This window comes from Gavia stellata, chromosome 9 (genome assembly GCF_030936135.1).
Source record: "Gavia stellata isolate bGavSte3 chromosome 9, bGavSte3.hap2, whole genome shotgun sequence".
Classification (NCBI taxonomy): domain Eukaryota; kingdom Metazoa; phylum Chordata; class Aves; order Gaviiformes; family Gaviidae; genus Gavia; species Gavia stellata.
In genome coordinates, this window is record NC_082602.1 from 10208413 (window position 1) to 10230098 (window position 21686).

At 40.0% G+C, this 21686-nt stretch overlaps 1 protein-coding gene across 2 annotated transcripts in view; it reads right to left on the reverse strand.

Annotated features, from left to right (window-relative positions):
- WAPL (WAPL cohesin release factor) overlaps nucleotides 1-15924 on the reverse strand; it is a 69383-nt gene extending 53459 nt beyond the window's left edge. The window contains exon 1 of one of the 2 annotated variants that reach the window (XM_009807695.2): nucleotides 15402-15924. In XM_009807695.2, coding sequence (XP_009805997.2) covers nucleotides 15402-15903 — 502 coding nt within the window. In that variant the 5' untranslated portion in view covers nucleotides 15904-15924. The remainder of the gene's footprint in view (nucleotides 1-15401) is intronic. The other variant, XM_059821251.1, reaches the window with a different exon arrangement.
- Between the last annotated feature and the right edge of the window lie 5762 nt (nucleotides 15925-21686).

Consider the following 21686-nt stretch of genomic DNA (forward strand, 5'->3'; position numbering starts at 1 on the left):
TAATATTTGTAGGACTCTGAGCAAGCAACACAGTCCCATCTAGTTGTCTGTGACCTATTAAGGGAACAAAACTTTCTACTCTCTTATTGCAGCAGCCTCATTTGGACAAACTGAAGCATCAGTTGAGAGATGCATCATGATAACAACAATCCTTCTTCACATCTATTTTCTCCATTTCAGTTTTTCTGTACTTGCTGCACTGAGTTTGTTACATTTTTTTCTTCCCAGAGTGGCTCCTATTCCCATGTCCAATTTCACACTTACCCAACCTGCCTGCTCTTCTCCTCATGCTTGTTCCCAACAGTCCCAAGTACAAAACTGAGCTAGCTATTAATTCCTCAGTGCTGGTCTCCACCACCTCCAAGAGAACGACCAAAAACACACAGGTACTTCAAGGCATTAGTATACCTGCATATCCATAAAATTTGATCAGATGGGGTTAAGGCAGTAGCACCATACACCTAGTCCTTCCAGCCTTGAATTCCTTTTTCTCTTCATCTCTAAATGTGAGTAAAATCACTTTCTCCAGTCAGCTCAGCCAACTAATAAATAACAAATCCATTCTATCCCAGTCAAACAGCTTTATTGATGCTTGGTTTACTACACTTCCAAAGAAATGATCTTAAAAGCCAAACACTCATCATTAACAGCTCTTTCTGTACCACAGTAGGACTCCTGTTGCCTTTGTATAAGCTATGCATCATTTTAAGTATGTGCATAAGCAGCTTAGAGTTATCAGTTGTCTCTGAAAAGACTCCAGAAGTATCAACAAAACGTTACATCTCATTTTTCACTCTCAGCTAGTAATTTAATACAGCATACAAAGTTACTCTTAAGCAGCAGAAAAATGGCAGTTAACCTCTCCCTTCATTTTGTGCCTATCAGACACCAAAATTTTAAAACCACCCAGTACTTCAGAAGTCTTAGTAACTGCAGCAGGGAAGTTTTTCCATCTCCAATAATAAGCAAGGCTGATGGAAAATGTAACCAGTAAACAGTTTACTGTACACCAGGTAGAAAGTTTGCCTTTAAAACTAAGCAGTGACATTTAGAGGAATACTTCCTCAGAGGATACTTTGTCAAGCCACTGTTTGCATCTCATCAGTGGGTCAAGAGCTGTCAGCCTGAAGCTTCTATACCAGAAATTACTGCAAATCACTTGCTAATTGCCCGAAGGTGTACAATACCAGCAATTCCAATAACCTTGATTTTAAAAATTACTATATTTATCTGTGGTAACTATTACAGCAGAAGCCAGCATGACTATAGGAAACATGTAACATGTTATTTACGGATACAGAAAGCACAGAAAAAAGGAACTAATTTTGAATTATTAGATATTCCATAGTTCAAAAGAGGCATGCAATTCCTCCTCCCAATTTTAACTGCAATTAGGCTCTTTTGGGGCTCAAATACCAGCGTAAGTCTCCCAAGTAATTTCAGATCAGGAATAGCATATAACTATATAACCCACCTGAGAGCTTTTTTTTTTCAGGTACTAGGCACAATATTCCTACGAACCATAACAATCTTCTGTAGTAATCATGATGTTTTCTGTTTAAACCTCTAGAACTTAATTACCAGAGTATGAGAGAACCAATCTAAACAACTGACAGGTCTAAATTAAACGTTAACCGATAAACACCCACACATTTATAGACACCTCTTGCTTTATTTTATGCTCTAGTTTATGTCACTAGCAAGATAGGGATGTCTTAAGTATTGCTGATGAATTAAAAAAAAAGTGAAACTTCGACTCTTTCCCACCAAACACATTGAGGTGTTTTCACATAGAGATGCACATGACCAAACTTCGCAAAGCTGTATTTAAGTGATTATGATTATTGCCCCAAGTAACCTTTGTAAATGACCATTAGAGACAGAAATTCAAGTTCATACAGTGAAAGATATTCTATTTATATAAGGTAATAGTTTATACTCCTCTAGATACATGAAAATGTTCAGTGGAAATGCAACCAAGTTCTCAAAATCCCACTGCTTCTTCAGTAATAAACCTTTAAACATTAAACAAATGTGCATATATACTTACTATATCATTGAGACTAGATAGATATAAAGAAAATACTCTGTATCTTTTAAAAAAATACATATTTAACATAAGCACTCACTTCTTAGATGGAACAAATGCTATTCTATATACCCAACAAAACAGAAAATGCTTTGTGGCTACCACGAGTAGCCATAGTGGGACTACCTTTGTCTTTTCATTTTTAAGACCATGTACAAATGGAAGAATGCAAATCTAGACTTATTTTTTTAAAGACTTTGTTTGAAAAAGAGAAATTAATTTTCTTTATAGATAAGACACCTACATCCTTCAGCTGGACATCTCTGATAATTTTGACACTAAGATGTCTCAGATTTCAACTTTATATTTTCATTAAGTACCCATAACACATCTCACCCTTATTTTAAAAGGTTTTTCTTAATAAACTAATGTCTACCTGAAAATGTGCTCCCAAATAGCCCTCAGAGGCATTACCATTTCTTCATTGTATTATATGAGAAAAGGAAATAATATCTCCCCACCCACAAAACATTTAGTTCGATCACAGTAATAATAAAAGACACCATATAATTACAGACTGGTTGAGATGGTGAAAGATCTAAAAAAATTGCAAGGCTTTCAGAAACTGCCAGAGTGAAAAGAATCACCTTTTTTTTTTTTCCAATTGTATGCCATCCATAAAATAAGTGTTTTAAACTAAATGTTACAAAGAAAACAAGCTAAGTTACTAATTGAAGACAGGAAGACAACTTCCAGTATGCTTCTTACCTCCAATCTTCAGCTATATGTTGTCTTGAAGAACAAAAAAAAAAGTGAAGGCCAGAGCAAAAGCCACGCTAGACCAGTGGAACAGGAGTTCTGGTACTAATTCAAGCTGACTTCTAGCACAAGCAGTGAACATAAAAAGGGGACTCTAAGGAATCTCTCTATTCACCTGGCTCAAAAAGCTTCACTTCTGGATTGAGGATAAAATAAGAAAAAGAAATCGCTAGAAGAACCAATAAAGAGACCATACAGCAATTTATCTCCACAATTGCTTAAATTATTCCAGCCACTTTATATTGTATACAAAATGGCAAAGAAACATAGGCACAAATGCATAAAGGTTTTAAAAATGCAAAAATATGAGTAATTGTAAACCTGACCTTTGACTGTCCCCCACTGCTTGGAGTGATGTGGAACACATTCATTACTTCTTTCTCACCTCTGGCAATGACAAATATATATAAGGGGAAGTTACTGGTACAGACAGCTGTGACAGCCACTGACCAACATCATCTGTAAGTACAAGGCAGCTTTCTGTGAAACAAGTGAGCATGATCCCAGGACCTAGAAATAAGCATCAAGAGAACAAAAGGAACACGCAAAAAACCAGCTGTATCACCTATAGCTGCGATAGTCCAGCAGAGTCCTGAGTGGCCAGGAAAAGATGCCTAGTATAAGAAACAGTTCAACAAGTAATTAACACAACGTTTTTCTACTGGTGATTTTGACAGGAGATACAGGTAGATAATATTAGAAACTGCCTGAAAGTACCTGGGGAGAAGGGAGGAGAAAGTAAATGTCTGGAGCAGGGACAAGAGCTTACAAGGTTGCACAAGTGGTCCCAGGAGCCTGAAGTGTTTTTCCAGGATTTGTTATACGTCTTGCCAGTGTTGCTCTGTTTTGTCAAACTAGAGGTACTTATCTTTTTGCCTGGACAGCTTCAGATTCCTCAGAGAATTTTTTAGACAGCTCAAACTGGTATTTTCTCATATAATCACTGAATTTTTTAGACAGCTCAAACTGGTATTTTCTCATATCATCACTGATGACATAATAGAGTATTTACAGTAATGAAACTATATTGATATGATTGAATGATCACCTAGCATTACACTTTTAGCATTTGGGTACACATTACAAGAACCATCCTTGTTCCTGCTCAAGGTTCACCATAATGGCATTTACTATTGCATTAACTCAAACTTGGTCAAAACCTGCCCCAGGCAGGGCCTAAAAGCAGCGAGCAGGTTAATGCAGAAAGGGGAAGCCATAAAAACAGTTCTTACAAATTCTCACACAAGGTTAACAGTTTGACAGAGCCTTCCTACTTGAAGAGGAAACACTGAATTTTGGAGAAAAGATAACACTCTCTCTAGCAACTACCAGAGCTGCAAGAGTTAACAATTTCATACCCTGATCCTTAGGGTGCAGCATATACCAAGATGGAATCCAAAACAAAGTAAAGGGAAAAAATTCCTTTCGGAAACCAAATGCTCTTCTTGGCAAAAAAACCCCAACATAATCCAAACCAACCATCAAGAAATGTATCCTCCAGCCTATTCCCCATTTCAATTTCATTTCATTTCCATTTGACTTACAAGACTAAGTTGCATGGCTCTAAGTCTGGAAACATCATTTTCAGCTTCATACAAAAAAAAAATCAAATCATCATTAACGGTCTAACACTAATTACCTAAAGTCAAACACTATATGCTTTTGTTAACAATTCAGTGATAAGAGCTGCAGAACCTTGTTTGCTATTTTTAAGTTACTTGGCACACAGAGCAGTCTCTTAGGCTGCAAGAACAATGTCTCAATGTAAATTTCTGTCCTGAACAGATTCGGGGCTCACAGAACAAACAAAGCTCATTGCCCCACAACTCAACTACCACACCCCCCCCAAGTCTCCTCAACACCAACCTGTTTGACTGGGCAGAAGACAGCACACACTGCAGATCACGAGCAGCAACATGTGCTGGCTAGCCAGCTTGCTGCTGCCTTTTCAAATGCATTAGGGACCTAGTTATAACCACATTTTCCTTACCAGCATGCAGACAAGAGAGAGGTAAGGGAACAGATTAATCAATTTAACTCAGTTTTTCACTCCATCATTTTTCATGACACTTTAAATAGCATTCTATCTTTGAAATCTCTCCTTACCACTCAAAATTTGATCAAAACTGGTTAACAAGTACAAATGTTATTAGGAAATTGAATAAAACAAAAGGACAGTCAATATTAGCCTTGGTATGCTAAGAAAACATGCTAAGATGTCAAAATATTACCACACATGCAAAATAAACACTTATTTCTTCTATTTACTCATGGAAGAGTTGCCAGTATTAGATGTTAGCCCTACTAACTTGAAGTCCAGGTTAGCTTTCTCATTTCTAACAATTCTTGATGAATGCGAACCAAAGCATCCTCCAAGCTACAAACAAAAGACATATTGCCTTCTATAGCTTTTGTAGCATGAGACCTTATGCTCCTTCATTGCTGTGTAACTAGCTGTAGAAGCCTTCATTTTAATACTGAAAGGAACATAATTGAATTATTATACACAGGAAACAAATTTACAAACTTAAACTAGGGTTTAGTATTAGCCACACATTCACGGAATTCATTGCAAATGTATAGATAATATTGAAGTTTGTCAGAAGCAATTAAATCTTTAAAAGGGCAGGCAGGTGGCATGTTGCCAATTTTATAATCCACTTCTCTTCAAATAGACACCTAACTACCAAGGCAGATGTAAAAGCAGGAAAACGAAACATCAAGGAAAAGAAGGCAGTAAGATTAAAAAGTGTATCCAGGTCATTTGGATCCCTTCAGCCACTGAGGGCACATACATTAACAGGCTACAGCTCATGAACAGACCACTGACAACAGGATGTAGGAAACAGCTTGTTAAGCTCATTATGAACTACAGCTCTGCCTGATGTTCCTGAACACTCAGCAATATTTATTACAGCTCCGTTACACCATCACCAATGTTCCCAAGCATAAAGCTACATCACTTTCAACTTGAAGCTGACCAAGCTAAAGGAAAAGATGAATCTTTACCAGGTACTTGTATCACATTCCTCATTTCTGGGAGGAGAGCCCAAATGAGACATACACACAGTGTCTTCTCTGGTTTGGACAGAAAACCAGCAACTGCAGAGAAGCCATGCTTTTCTCCAAATAAGAAAATGAATTTTGTTACAGTTTCTCTCTTCTACCCTACATTGGAAATGAAATTGTTTGGTTGGTAAGGAGGTTATGGACTAAACTCCTTTGATCCATTTTCTGCCTACGATTGAACAGCTGGGAAACACAGAAAAAAGCTTATGGATATGAAATACACAATTCTAAGATCTAAGATGTACTTAGATCTGTCATTATCCATTGATGCCCATGAGGTCTTGAAAAGCAGTGCCTGTTAGCAGGTATAAACAGAAGATAAGATGCATAAGAGCCTCAGAAGATTAGACTCTCAAGACCAGTTTCACGGCTGACAATCACTAAAATAGCTAAAACTGTAGAACCACCACATCCATAGCTATGATTACAAATTCTTAAGTAATTCTGGTTCTGTACTCTCTTTGAATCAAAATGAGTTCCCAACAAGTTTACATGCAGGTTGGATAGACACTGTTTGCCTCTTGGCAGATGTTTTAAGTGGCATTTTCTTTTGCAGAAGAATTCCATAGAAAACCCTAAAGTGATGAAATTTAATTTACTGCCATCACAGAACTATTTTCCTTAAGAATAGTTTGCTTTTCTTGTTTCCTTTCCAGCACCCTGAATATCCAAATTCTAACGCAATTTATATGAAAAGTTTGAACTTATTATTTATTAAGACCATGTACGAAACAAGTTCTCTATCACATTACAACTCTTCATTTCAGTTAGAGTAGCTATTCTTCTAAACATAAAGCTTGTGAGCCAGAATACACCTTTTCTTCTATTTTCATATTTTCTTCTATTTTTCTTTTATTTTAGTGATTTATCACCTAGATACAGCCTTTTAGTTTGGTAACAGTGTTCAGCATCCCTAATAACCCATTATTTTCATTCCATAAACCTAACAGTTTTTCATGTTTTCAGAACATGAACTGTTCTGCTGCTGCCTCTGTTAGCACAACACCCCACCACGCTGTGGCTCCACCCTGTGAAAGGCTGAACCCTAATCGCCGCATTATTGCTTCTCACCTTGGACCCCTGTTTAAGCCATAAGAAGTAATTCCTCATAGACTTTTTTTCCCACTGGGAAAACATGCTACCAGCAGGCATTCTGAAAGGTTGTCTTATGCCGGTGCAAAAATGATACCTCCTGTCAGTGTACAGTTTTTTTAAATCCTTGTATTTCAATGGAAATGGAAGCCTTTTACAGAGGTGCAGGCTGACATGACCACCTTCCCTCTTGTGCAGAAAATATTCACAGAGCTAATCATTTGCCTTTATCTCAGGCACAATTTTCAATGGTACGGGAAGATGTTGTTTTTTTGAAGTAACAATCTATCTGCTTTTCCCCTCTTCTTCTACTTCTGCAGCTAGCAATCATTAGATATTCTGCCTGATCACCGATCTTTCATTGTATATTAAGTCACTGCATATATCAATATCACTTTCATACCAATCTATACACACGTACCCGGCCAAACCACGCATAGTGCCATGTTCAGCACAACTGCCTTCCCAGCAAACATTTTGGGGGAAAACACTAAACCTCAAAATTACTAATTTACTCCTTCCTTACTAAAGGCATCTCCTCCTCCAATTAAAACATAGCTAAAAATTAACCTAGGTTGCTTGTCATCAGCTATATCCAGCCTCCCAATTTCTATCAAATTAAAGCCATATACCTTCCCTTGCACTTCGACCCTTTTTGTTTTCCCATGTAAGTATTTGTGTCCAAGTTGCACCTATAGTCTTACAGCTTGTCTTTCACAGCTAGAATAACTATCATTCCTCCTTCATTCTTCTTTCTAATTTTGCTCTAAAACTCTTCTACAACATTCTGAAAACCTCATTTTAAGTCTGGTTTTCTTCTAGTGCGTATATACCTACAAGACAAACGTGACTTTTTAACATTGCCTCACATCTGTATCTGTCCACATTCATAACATTTTAAATTGTGACTCTACAGACACTGATATTATGCAAAAACCCAACATACCATGCAGCATGTTATCAATGCCCACACCCAACTTGCATGCAAAGTCCACAACTCTCTCGAATGAAGGACAAACTGCAGTTTCAGTAAACAATGCTAAAACCCCTTCCTACAGAAAGAAAACTATTTTTTGTCTTCCAGCAAAGAATTAAGCTTTGAAGAAGTCTACAATACCGCAAGCAAGACTACTTGGTCAGAAATCTAAAAATAAAATGGTCCTGAGGAGACAAGAAATTGTGCAACATCAAATCCAATGGTCACAAGAGCTGCTACACTCTGTAACACAAGAGTTGTCAGAGCCTGAACTAGCTGTATCATGTGTTCACCTCTGATGGAAAGTCAAGTGAAACAGACACATTCTTCCCCACTGGCAGCTCAGAAGGGCATCTTTTGCTCAGAGCAGCAGGAGAAAGCTGATCCAGGAAGCTAACTACTTCCCCCTTGCAGGGAAAACGAGACAAAGTGTCATGGGCAACACAAGGGGCTGGCACATGCCAAAAAAAGCTTATTTTCACTGACTTTTGTAGTGTGAGCCCTTATGAAAAAAGTATTAAAGCATATTATAACATAGCAGCACTTAAAACTGTCAAAACAAACTTGGGCTAAGTCTGCATTCAGACACCACTCAAAATACATTGAAACCCTTTACTGAATACAGTAGCAGTTTCTTAAAAGAAAACACAAGCTAAGTTTGAACTTGGAAAAACATTTTCCATGCAGTTAATAAGATCTCAGCAGTTTGAACCTGAAATGGCTTCCTTACCAACTGCTTTCTGCATGCTTTGCCCACTGAAGAGGTATGCACCTTAACAGTTTTTTTTCCTTCTGCAAGCACTGATCAACCATTTTGAATGCAAAATTATTTCAACTTTTTAAACATGAAAGAAGTTAAGAAGCAGCCAAAAGTTTGACCATTTAAAAACTGCTTATTGCACAACTCCATGAAGAAAGAATGATTTTAAAAGTATGGATTCCAAAAAAGGTATTGAGAATCTCACTGTTCTTTGCGAAAGGGGAGTTACAGGCAGAAGGGGAAAAAAGGTTTGTGTGCTCTGTATATGGACATACATAAGATGCATTTCCCTGTCATTAGGAAAAATATGTTGCAGAAATCAGAAGATTGCTTCCTAAATAATGGGGTCTTTTTCCTGTATTGCTATTTTAGCAAACCAGTATAAACACTGAAATTTAAACAGAATTTCAGTCATTTAACACTTTCGAAAAACATCCAAGAAGAAAAACACTAAATCTTCAAAGAAGTATCAGAGTAATACCAAAGCAAGAAAAATTGAGAAAAATTATCACACTAGTTTGAACTTGGGCTACTGATACAGCAAGAAAATTCTGCATGTAAGTGGAGAAGAGATATCTTAAAAAGTAGGAATCAAAAAAAAAACCCAAACAATTGAAGAAGAGAGAACTTGTGGATAAACCCCAGCTATCTATATATCCAGCATAACTACTGCCATCTAAACAAACCTCATAACACTGAAAGTCTACGTGCATACATTTTCTGGCAGACCTTTCCCCTCCCCTGCTATCAGTTTCTTAATGCTTTGAGCCAGCCAGAGCACAGCTGCAGTTCTTTTTAATCATGGTTGCTGCCAGCTGCCTCCTAAGACAGCCAAATGCTCAGACCTCATTCAGTTTCCCCCAACTTTTTGCTCCATTTTTGGACAGAAAATGACTAAACTGAAATTCTTCCTTGAGAGGTAAATAAATTGCACTCAGCAACTCCACAGAGGAAGAAAGATAAGATTACTCAGACCTAACTATTATCTTAAATGTCCATGTCACCCTTAAACACAAAATAGAAGCTCTAAAACAACTTGAAAGGAATGCCCTGGCAAATCTTGTTTTCAAATGTAATTATGTAACAAATTTGCATTTGATAAGTTGAAACTTAACCCTAAAGATAGGGTTCCCCCACCCACATAATCAGGGTGCAGAGGCTTTGCAGACACATTCACTAAGGTACTATCAGGATAGTCTTTGGGGAACAGACCTGATGACCTTAACTATCTTCTTTTCCAGGCAACCATTTTCTGCAAATTACTCTATTCACTTAGTATGCTTTTCAAGTAACTAAACGCAACTAGTTTCTGCATATTGGGTCATGAAGTAGTTAAGCACAGTTGTATCCCTTCACTCCTGCACTGCATAAGCACAAGTTATTAAGAAGGACTGCATTTGCCATTTTGATTTGCTGCCCCAAGTGAAAAACGAGGGCATCAAAAACTACCTAGAAACACCAAAGAACTGAATAGCAGACAACAGGCAAATGTTTCCTTACAGCATCAAGGGCAAAACCACTTCCAGAACAAAGACTTGTTTGAATACCAGTACATAGCAACAAGTGACAAGATGCAGAATAGCTATTTTCATAATTGCTCTGAATATTAGGAAAAAATTGCAAGTATCATAATTACTTCACATGCAATAATTTGTCCTTTTAATCTTAAAAAGTCTCGAAGGGCACTGCCGAGAGGATAACCACAAAATCCGTACTTAGCATCGCAACACAGCAGAAAGGGATGCTATTCCTACACTGCTCTGTATTCTGAAAAGACATTTTAAGCCATTCTATTTTCTATCTCTCCACAGCAAGCAAAATACATTTTCAAGAAATAAACTCATAGGCTTTAAAACAAATCAGACTTAATCTATGCCCAATTAAAATACTTCTCAGTTAAAAGCACCATTAAAGACCTAATATTTTAACTTAGCATTAATGTAAATAAGTAATATTATTTCATAGCCCACAAACAGGAATATGAGGTGTGCCAAGATGAGAGACATGAACCAGCCACTTGAGACATCTCTCGACCCAAGTGCCTCCTCTTACGAACAGCATCAACATCTTGGACTAGACCCTCCAAAGGCTTGAGTTACAGAGCTCAGCACTGTGGCACGCAAGCGAAAGACAGCAGGTGATCACAACATCTTGGCGCTGGTGAGGCCACACCTCGAATACTGTGTTTGGTTTTGGGTCCCTCCCTACAAGATGGACATTGAGGTGCTGGAGCATGTCCAGAGAAGGGCGACGAAGCTGGTGAGGGGTCTGGAGCACAAGTCTGATGAGGAGCGGCTGAGGGAACTGGGGTTGTTCAGTCTGGAGAAGGGGAGGCTGAGGAGAGACTCTATCGCTCTCTACAATTACCTGAAAGGAGGTTGCAGATAGGTGGGTGTTGCTCTCTTCTCCCAAGTGACTAGTAATAGGACAAAAGGAAATGGCCTCAAGTTGCACCAGGGGAGGTTTAGGCTGAATATTAGGAAAAATTTCTTTACTGAGAGAGTGGTCAAACACTGGAACAGGCTGCCCAGGGAGGTAGTGGAGTCACTATCCCTGGAGGTGTTCAAAAAACATGCAGATGTGGCACTTGGCGACATGGTTTAGTGGCCATGGTGGTGTTGGGTTGATGGTTGGACTTGATGATCTTACAGGTCTTTTCCAACCTTAATGATTCTGTGATTCTGTGAACATCCACAGTCAAAATACAAACTCACACACAAGAATGCCAGAAGTAGTATTTCCCTAAACTGAAACAGCCAGAGTAGGGAAGTATTTATCCATTTTGAAACGTAATCATACACTAACACAATTATGAAATGCCATACCATCTTATAAAATTCATCAAGTTTTAATTTTCATCTGAAAAATCATACTACATTAATTTCAACACACAACCTAACAAAAATATTCTAAGAACAAAGTTATTAGAAATTTTTTTAAAACTAGCACCTCACAATTTGGTTTGCAATGCCGTAAGTTTTTTTTATACTAAAGCTTGTGTGCAGGTGAATTTAGTGTGAAATACTATTTGGATTTATGCCTTACAGAATAAGCTTAACGACTAAAAAAACAAATAAAGAAAAAGCCACCAAGGTGTTTCAGAAATCAATGGAAGTATTGCTCTGCGGGTTTTCACCTTATCCTACTGTAAGACTCTCTCATAAAAAAGCTCACCTTTAACTACTTCATCTTCTAGCTACTAAGTTGTTGCATTTTTCCTTGATATGAATTACCAGAATAGTATTTTTCCAACGACACGACTTACTTTCTAGCTACCAAGTCCCTGTACCTTAACAAAAGTGACCTAACAGTAACTATCAATACTGAATACCCTTTTACTATTTCTAATTTACCTGAACTCCTACTATCTGTAAATTACCTGTTACATACAGGATTACTCACGAACATTCTTCCAACAGTATTAAGTCTTGATCAAGCAACATTAGGGTAAGATTATGAGAAACTTTCCACATTAAGAGCTTCCCAAAGCCTTTAAAATGAGATTGTTACAAGCACTAGCTGAAGGCTATTTAAAAAAAAAAAAGAGACCAGTAAGTCATACCATCTTAAATAAAATATACAGATCCTCAACTGTGTTACACGATTGCACAACTATTAAAACAACCCAAAAAATAGACTGCTTTTTAATACCAAACTTTAGTTAAAATTAACTGACATTGCATCACCTTCATTTTAATGTCCAAAGAAATGGACACTGAGGCAGGATAATACATTTGGAACAGAATTAGCAGGCTAAACTGTAGCTCTCAGCTTGCCCATAGCCATCTTAAGTCACAGTTTTCACCTTATTCTAATTCTTAACCTTATTTCACCTAGGTTAAGAATTAAGATACAATGATGGCACATGCTATCAGGAAGTCTTAAGACCTTAATTCACACACTGTCTAGTCACTACCAGGACAAGGACCAGCAAATTGCACTTAAAACAAGTTAACAAGCACTTTCATGAACATCAGTACCAATATAGTCTAGTTTCCTATACCTAGAGATACACCATTGTATGTGGGTTAAGGTTGAGCTCACATTGCAGTGTCTCTCACCCTGGGAATATTACTATTGTTCTATCTGCTTGCCCTTTTTTTTTTTTCTTTTCTCCTTTCTCTCCTCTTCAGGAATAGTAGAGCTTGCTGTCTTAAGGATCTATAAGCCCTTTGAACAAATCTAGTTGAACCAGGTAGAGTTCAAGAGTCACCACAAAGGGGAAAATGATTATGGGGAGGGTGATGACACATAAGCAGGAGAAGTACATACACTATACCTTAAGAGACCGCACAACAAGAAACAACCTTTTTATTGTTAGTCAGTTTTTCTTCCCCAGGTTCTCTTTTCCCCATAGCCCCACCCCAAATCAATAAAATTAACTCTCTCCAGTTCTGAAAGATAGCCTCATACCATCAAACTTTACTTAATAGTCAATATAACAAAGAAGTCTTTGACGTACCTACATTTACACTGGCTAACTAAACCACTATCTCTAATTACTCAATGTTCTGAGTGACAAACTCAGAGACAATTTTTATTTATTTTGGATCAGTCTACACACAGGCATAATAGCTGCTTAAACCATCCAAGTTTCATTTACACTAACTGTCCAAAATAAACACTATAACCAAAACTACAGTCTAGGTTTTCTTACCCTTATTTAAATGCCCTCCTAGGATGTTCTGCAAAGATTCACTCTCAGTTGAATTTAATTTCTGAAGAAAGCTATGAAATGGGTTCTTATCTTCATTTGACTGGGTGTAAACAGAATGTAATAGATTCTGAAAGAACAGTATCATTAGATCAAGATCCACCTTCTCCGTCACTGCTTCTGGCTGAATTGCAGTCAGTAACAAATACTTCAGGAAAGCATGCAAGAACAGAATTCCTTCAGTAAACTGTTGTTTAAGTAACCTCCCTCTCTGTATCCAGACCACCACCACACTCAACAGCCACTGATGGACTTACCCACCAAGATTCATCAGTTTCCTTCCTTTTAGAGTTGTATATATTTATGGTGTGTATATATATATAATTGTCTAACAAGGAGTTCTATAATTTAAGCAAGCATCAAATTAAAAAGTTTTTCTGTGCTAAATATTGTATTTTAATATTTTCCACAATACTGGAACCAGGAAGCACCAATGAAACTGCTGAAGTCTGTTCCTCTTGGCCTTTCACACACTATGAATTTTCAGAGCTCTATCACATTTTCTCCCCACAGCTCTCACATTCTATTTTCCAACCTGAAAAATACTGTTCTGACAAAGCTTTTCTACATGGAAACCATTTCACTGTAAAACCTGTCTCTCATTAACATCCAAGGAAACTTATTACTATTTCTTCTCTTTGTAAATATTGGGGGATGAATCTATTCAATCTCTCATGAAAACTATATTCAAACTTAGCAAAACATAAATTGTATTTCCGGACTGAAGGTGGCTCAAACTTACAGATAAATAAACTGCAGAAAACCATATGAAAACGAGAAATATTTCAGCAGCAAAAGTAAGAGTAAGATCGAAAGACAACTACACATCCCACCAATGTGTCTGTCAAACTACAGTTCAAATCAACATTTCTTGTTTTTTCTTGTATTATATCACTAATAAAATTATCTTACAAATAACTCAGCTATGCATATCTTCCACTATTCAGTATCTTCCTGTCCACTGTATTACAACTGAACAAGTCCACTCAAATTTCTTATCCTAGGGTTAAGTTAACTATATCTGAGAATTCAAAGTTGCATAAGTTCTTCTCATTAAAGTTGATTATGATAACCCAGAGCAAGTCAGTAGGTGTCATCTTCATCAAGGTTCATCTAATGTGATCTTCTGCCCAATTTTAGAAGCTGCGGTTTAATCAGCCCATTATATGAAAACTTCTAATGACATATAATAACATCTGATCTTGTCTAAGAATGACTTGAACAAAATTACAGTGATGTTCAGCTCCACGGGGTTTGCAGATTCCCTCTCAAAAGTATTAAGATATCTTACAAACACTTCAGAGCCTGAAAACAGCCCCTAAAAGAAGTTTGACAGAATTCTGTTTCATAGGTCTGAAGCTTTTTACATACACATTGATAAAGATGTGCTAAATAAAAAAAAAAATATACACCTTTGTGCAACTTAAATTCAGAAAAGTACTTTTTCCATCCAAATAATTAAATAAGGCAGGTTGTAAACTGTATCTGCACCTGCATGATAGTAACCATGTACCTGCACTAAATCAAAGCCAGCAACTTATGAATAAAGCATTCTATTATTACCAACTCATCACTCTTCAAAATACTACATGTTTAAAAGACACAAATGCACTGAGCTCAGAACATATTTTATAAAAGGAAGATTATTATTCCATTCTATTCAAGGTGGACTAACATACTGCATTGAAGCTAAAGCACTGTATCTCAATTTGCACACATAAGGATTAGAGTGCCAAGGATGTTAGACCAATGTGTAAAATGCATAATAATTCCCGGTGGTTTTAGTTAAATAGAGTATCCTTTACAATTCCTTACAATTAAGAATTAATTGCCCCACAGTTTTATTAGAACATTTAACCAACCCCCAAAACCACGAAGTCTAAATGTAGATTAGTAAAAATCAGACAATAACAGAACTATCTGGGCAGTTGAGTAAACGCACCTGCAGTTACAAGTTTAGCACTGCTGCCTTTGCATTCTTCATCTTCCACGTTTTTGCTTGTGCTCTTTTCTTTTAAGAGAGGAACAGCGTTGTCAAAAGATATGCACTTGCTGGATGCAATGTTTTCTCCACTGTCTGGTTGATTAATCCTGCTGTTAGCTTCAAGTAGAGGAGTGAAGTCCTCAGACTGAGCAGCTTCACCGGGTTCCAGCTGAGAGGAGCTTTTAGCCTGTGACACATTCTTTGAAGACACAGGAAGAGATTCTTCATCACTGTCAAATCCAAATGGATCTTCTGTTACCTCATCTTCAACTTTGGGTTTTTTAGGAACTTCATTAATATCTGGTTTGACACTGTGCCTCTTCTGTCCTAATTTGGCCATGAAGGTGGTTTCTCCCCATTTTGTACTAAGGGTGGTCCGTTTGTTGGAAAATACCTCGTCAAACTTGGAACTGCCGTTTCCCCCTTTCCGGCTGTAGGTCTTTCCAAATCGGGATGTCATTTTGGCTCCTGTTTCATATTCTCTGATGGAAAAGAAACAAGAAACATAAAATCACCATCTTTTTAGAACAAATGATTGTACTTCCATCCTTTATTGGGCCTACAAGCACCAGGCATGTACATTTCACATGAGCAACAGATACATCATCTGCTTCTTTCTATAGACTAACTCATTTACATGTGAATGTCATTATGTCGAAAGTTTCTGCAATAAGTAATGTATCTACCAACTTAACTCGAAATTCAGCAACTTGCACATTCATAAAACAATGGCACAATGGATCCTTAAGAAAAATCTGCTACAAATACATTGTTTTTGGTATTGCTTTGCTCTAATTTTGTATTTTCACCACATCTGAACATGCAGCTCTCTGCTAGAGTCCAATAACACAGTATAGCTTTAAAAAGACTCTTTGTAGTTAAATAAAAAACTGTCAGAATATTTCAAGTTGCTATAGATATTTTAAACACTAATCAATCACAAATAATGATGACAACTTCACCCCACGTTCTTCTCAGACATTCAGACTTACTTAGCGAACACATGATTTGGTAATACGATGTGGCTTATGCCATGTGCACAGCCATGGTAAAGACTGGTACATAGCAAAACCCCATGAGCAAGTCTGATTGATGAAGGGACAGGAACAAAGAGACACCTCTCAATCCATTCCTAAGAACATGGAGGACACCTTATGCAGACGGGCATAAGCCATGACTGCTTACTGGCTGTTACAACTAAAGCCCGATTCACAGTTTGCTCTTCAGAAGAATAAAGTTTAAATATGAACAGATTAAGCAGGAACACATTTAAACAGTTCTCTGTGTGTGTTCTATTCCTACTTTTGTTTAACTCAAGAAGGAAGACAGACCACTTTGTTTCTTTTTCCCAAAACAAATACTTCAACTACTCCACAAATGACAACATAAAAACAAAACGATCATATCTGTTTTGTAAACCAGCATTTCTCTCTTTTTTTTTTTTTTTTTGGCCCAAAGACAAATAGGAAATTGGAATTCTTTATAGTCAGTCTGAATCTAATCAAGTCAATCTTTCTCCCTGAAACTACTCTCCATACTGGAGAAAAGTCTGTTAAAAAAGGGCAGCATTTATTTAAGCTACAGAATCAAAGTAATCCAACTTAAGGTGTCACCTGCCTTCATATAAAGTATACGAAAAATAGTACTTAAAAATCATCGTTAACAAACTTATCACATTATCTATTTGTTCGAGACAACTGGTTTTATTATTATTCCCCTGAATATGTTGTATACTGTCTTTCTTCCATATTTTAGTTTTCATCTCGACACTCACAGTTTTTCAACCTGAAGTGCTAGACTAGCTTCTGCCAAAATCGCCAGACTCGTTTCCAGAAATGTCATTCTACCACTTCGCTCTAGCAAGATTGTCTCACTAATAATAGTCTCCCTTTATCAGACCAGGCCAACCTTCACTTATCATACAAACTGAGCAATTCATCGGTTCATCTATGTTTGACCAAATTTGAAGTGAATTAAAAGTATCAAACTTGAACTTCAGAAGTTTACCAAACAGATGGTGGTTGCAATGCAGAAGAGATACAGGAACAACCACTTTGGGAAACACTCTTCTCCCCAGCAGTTTAGCAGATGGATGGTAAAGGTATGTGCTTATCTACCAACCAGAATTCTTCCATGAAACACCATCCTGCAGATTGCTTCTGGTTGCTCCTAGTAGATGTTACCCTTTAACCCCATCTCCATCCTTTTTTCCCCACAGTGTTATCAACCTACTCTGTGCTGCTCCAAACACATCGCTGCCAAACTACTTCTTTTTTTGGTCCCCTGTAAGTAGTTCTAATTTCCTATTTTCCAACCAAGAGCAAAACTAAAACTTCGCCACATACTTTAGAAAAATCCAGCTTACTAGTTTGCTGATGCTTGAAAATACTTGTAACAGTAACCAAAATATTTTATACCAGAAAGGCCAGTTTTTAGACCTATAGAAACTAAAGTGAAATATTTATTAACATCTCAGTTACTATACCACTCTTACAGAAAAAAAATAAAATCACTTCACTCACCATCAGCACATTTTCCTCCCCTAAACCCTGACTCAAATAAGTATTTCCAACACTACATTTGCAGCGTCTGCAAAAATAATGGCAGATTTCAGTTATGACTTGTGGCTTGCAGTTTTAAAGAGAAGATTCCTGTAGTCAAGAGGACTTAATTTTCAGGAAGTAGAGCTCCTCAATCTACCTTTTCCTATTTATAAGTTTAAAAATTAGGATTGTCTCATAAGGAGCTTTGAATCAAAATGTCAAAACTCAAATATTCAATATGATGCAAACAGGTTAAAAGATTAGTATCAAGAAAATATAAATACACTATGCTATAAACTCATATCTCAGACTGAGATTAAAGATAAGGAAATACATATGTACCTCCTTACATGAGAACATCAACAGAACAAGATTTTTACTCTTCATTTACAATTCTCCCTTGCTTTTCACTCAGTGTGAAATAAAAAACTTGACCAATTTCACTCTGTTTCCACTCCCTGCCTCCCTCTCCTGCATTGTGCTGCAATATTTGGCGCACTGCAAGACATGTAAATACAAGCAAAAAACCGAAACATAATTCCCCCACGTTTCCCAGAGCTAACTCGACAGACCAGCTAGACATAAGAAAAACCTGATAATTCCCCAGAAAACCCATCAGCCATCCCTACTCATTGCTCCTCTCTACACCGTTCCTCTTACATAATCAAAGGAAAGAAAAATAGGTTAAATGCACGGAGGCAGAAGAAGCTGATGAAATCCCACGGTGACAGTTTCTTTTTTCCTCCCTCCCCCTGCGGCGGGGGGGGCGAGAGGGGAAGGCTTGCTAGCGGAACCGGGTCACCCCACCGTGCACGCCTGGCGATTTCTGATGTCATTTCCCTTCCTCCCCTACCCCCTCCCCCCGCCCCGCTGGAAAACGAACCCCCATTACACAAGTCCCCGGGGCGAACGGCAGAGCCCGCCGGCAGCCGCCGGCCTCGCAGGCCGCCCCCTCCCACCACCCTCCGGGTCCCAGCTCGCACTTCACCCCCGAGCAAAGTCCTGCGACTCCCGCCCCAAAAACTTCCCGGCGGGTCGGGGGCGGCCGCCGCTGTCCCCCACGCCCCGCCAGGCGGCCGCCGCCACCGCCCCGGAAGCGGGACAGCGCCGGGGGCAGCGGCCGGCGGCTCCTGTCCGCCGGGGTGCCGGGGCCTGCGCCGCGGCCCGCACAGGCCTCGGGCGCCGGGCGAGCGCCCCTGGCCGCCTCCTCGCCCGGCACCTACCTCGGCGTCGTTCGTGGCGGCAGAGGCGGGCGGGCGACGGGGCCCAGGCGCGGGCCCGGCGCGTTCCGGGCGGCGCCGCAGATGAGGCTCACGTCGCGGTTTCTGGCCGCCGATCTGCCGCCTGCGAAAGGCGCTCGCCGACGGGACACCTCCGCCCCTCCCCCGGCGGCGGCACCCTCCTGGCGTGGCGCGGGCGTTAGGGCCCCCGGCGCCGCCTCCTCCGGCGCCGCTTCCTCCGCACCGGGATTATCGCCGCTCTCGGGACGGGGCCCGGGACCATCTCTCCGCCATTTGCCCCGCTCCTTCCGTCACTGCGCGTCCCACGCCCGGCCGCCGCCCGCAGCCAATCGCACCCCGCCTTACTCAACGGACCGCGCCGCCGCCGCGCATGCGCCCGCCCCGCTGACGCCGGCCCGCCCCGCGCGGCGCCTGCTGGGAACTGTAGTTCGCAGCCCGGCGGCGGCTGGGTCGGGCCGGGGGGCGAGTGGGGGACGCCCCTCCCGGCACGGGGCCCCCAAGGCCCCAGGGAGCTGACGGTGTGGCCCGCGCTGCGTTGGGCCCGCGGGGACTCAGCCGCTCAAGGGCGGCCTGAGGCGGCCGGGACGGCGCGGCGCGGCCTGGCGGGACCCGCCGCCTTCCTGCAGCGGCCTACGTTCGGGCCCGCGTCCCCCGGGGGGAAGTGCCGCCTTCTGAGGTTTCGAAGGCGGGGGGCAGCGGGGCCTGCCGCGTGCAGCCCGGCCCGGCCCCCGTGGCGCCCGACCAGGCCGCGGCTCGAGGAGAGGGGCCCCGCGCGGGGCCCGGGGTCTCTCGGGGCAGGCCGGCCCCTCGCTGCGGGTCGGCCCGGCGGGGTTGCGGCCCGGCCTGGCGGCAGGAAGGAGCCGGGCGGCCAGAGCTGAGGTCAAAACCCTCCTTAGGAGTTTGGGAACGCGGCGGGCACTGAACCAGCCCTTTGTCGACTCCATTAAAAGTTTGTTATGCCAAGCAGCAGCCGGCAGCCTCACCCAGGGGAAAGGAGCCCCTTCCACTCCTTGCAGCACTTCATTTGTACTCACAGTGGTGGCACAGTCCCCAGCCCTTATATCTGCTCCAGGGAGGAAACATGCTCTGCAGAGAAGTCCCGTGAAACAAACATAGTGCAGACTGTGAAATAGTGGCTTTCACATGCTCGTACTTCCACAAGCGCTAGCTTATACAAAGCAGTTACATCCGCCCACAGACGTTGTATTTATGCACACCTTTGAGACTTTAATGATACACTCTGTGGAGAGGGAAAAAATACTCCATGGAGATTGTGTCATACAGCAAATACCTATAGGCATCAATCACCAAATCCACTATTTTACATTGCATAAGCAGTATTCTGTAAAATGCTTGTGGAATAGAAAACTAAGGATGCTCTACTAGAAAAGCAGTGCATTAAAAAAAGAACGTCATACTCACAGATGTAGTTTGGTAATTTTTAAGAGGAGTGAGGAGGTCAGAAAAGAAAAAAAACCCACAAAGCCAAACCAAAAAGACTGCTATAACCTTGGAGCCTAAAATGGTTTCACAACACATGTGATCATACTAGCCATCTGTTGTTTGAGGAAAGGTTTTAAAATACAGGTCCCAAATGCAAAACGAATTTAAAAAAAATCAAAAGAAGCTGATTTCACTGCACAGAAGAGGTTAGAGTTGTCTCGATACTTCTAGTTAAGAAACATTACTTTTTTCTTAATTTAACCTTTACTTTACCCAATGCAAAATTACTGGCTTTCAATAAAGAGATGCAAGACGCTGGTTTTGTACAGTGATCCTGTAAGTAAATCAATTTTTGGCCTTCACTTGGTACCTAATGATGTCTTGGTAGCTTTTAGGTATTACTTCTGAAGAACAAACACAGTCCGAATGTGCTCTCTACAGCCTGTATGCAACTGCTGCTAGAGAAAGTGAAGATAAAATAGACTGTGCCTTGTGATGAGATGTACAAGCTTGATTTGAGATACAGTTGAGGTTTGTGGTGTGTTTTGAAGAAGGCTTACAAGTCCGTCTATATCTAACCACCTGACTCAGTTATTGAAGAGCTACTGAAGACAGATTACAAATTTTAAAATACATAATTTTCATACAAAAAGTGAGACGACTTCTTTTCCTGTGAGTATTCTTGTATCAGAGCTACTGATTAGCTTGTTTAAACTTCAAGAGTAAAATGGATAGCTAAACCAGTTTGAGTTTTGCATACTATTGCGTGAGTCTAAAAGTCTTATATGGTGACTAACTGATCTGTTAGACAAAGAGGAAGAAACAGTACTGAGAGAGCTCAAAATACTTTGAGGCTCTGGGGAGTTCTTTACAACGTTAAAAAAAGTTTGTCCTGAGAACAATGGAAGAATATGGCCAGAGTAAGGAAGTAGCACCAAGAAACTATTTGGAAATCACTTTATATCTAAATAGAAACTAAGTTAAGAGTTGAAATCAAATTAAATAAGTTTCTAACT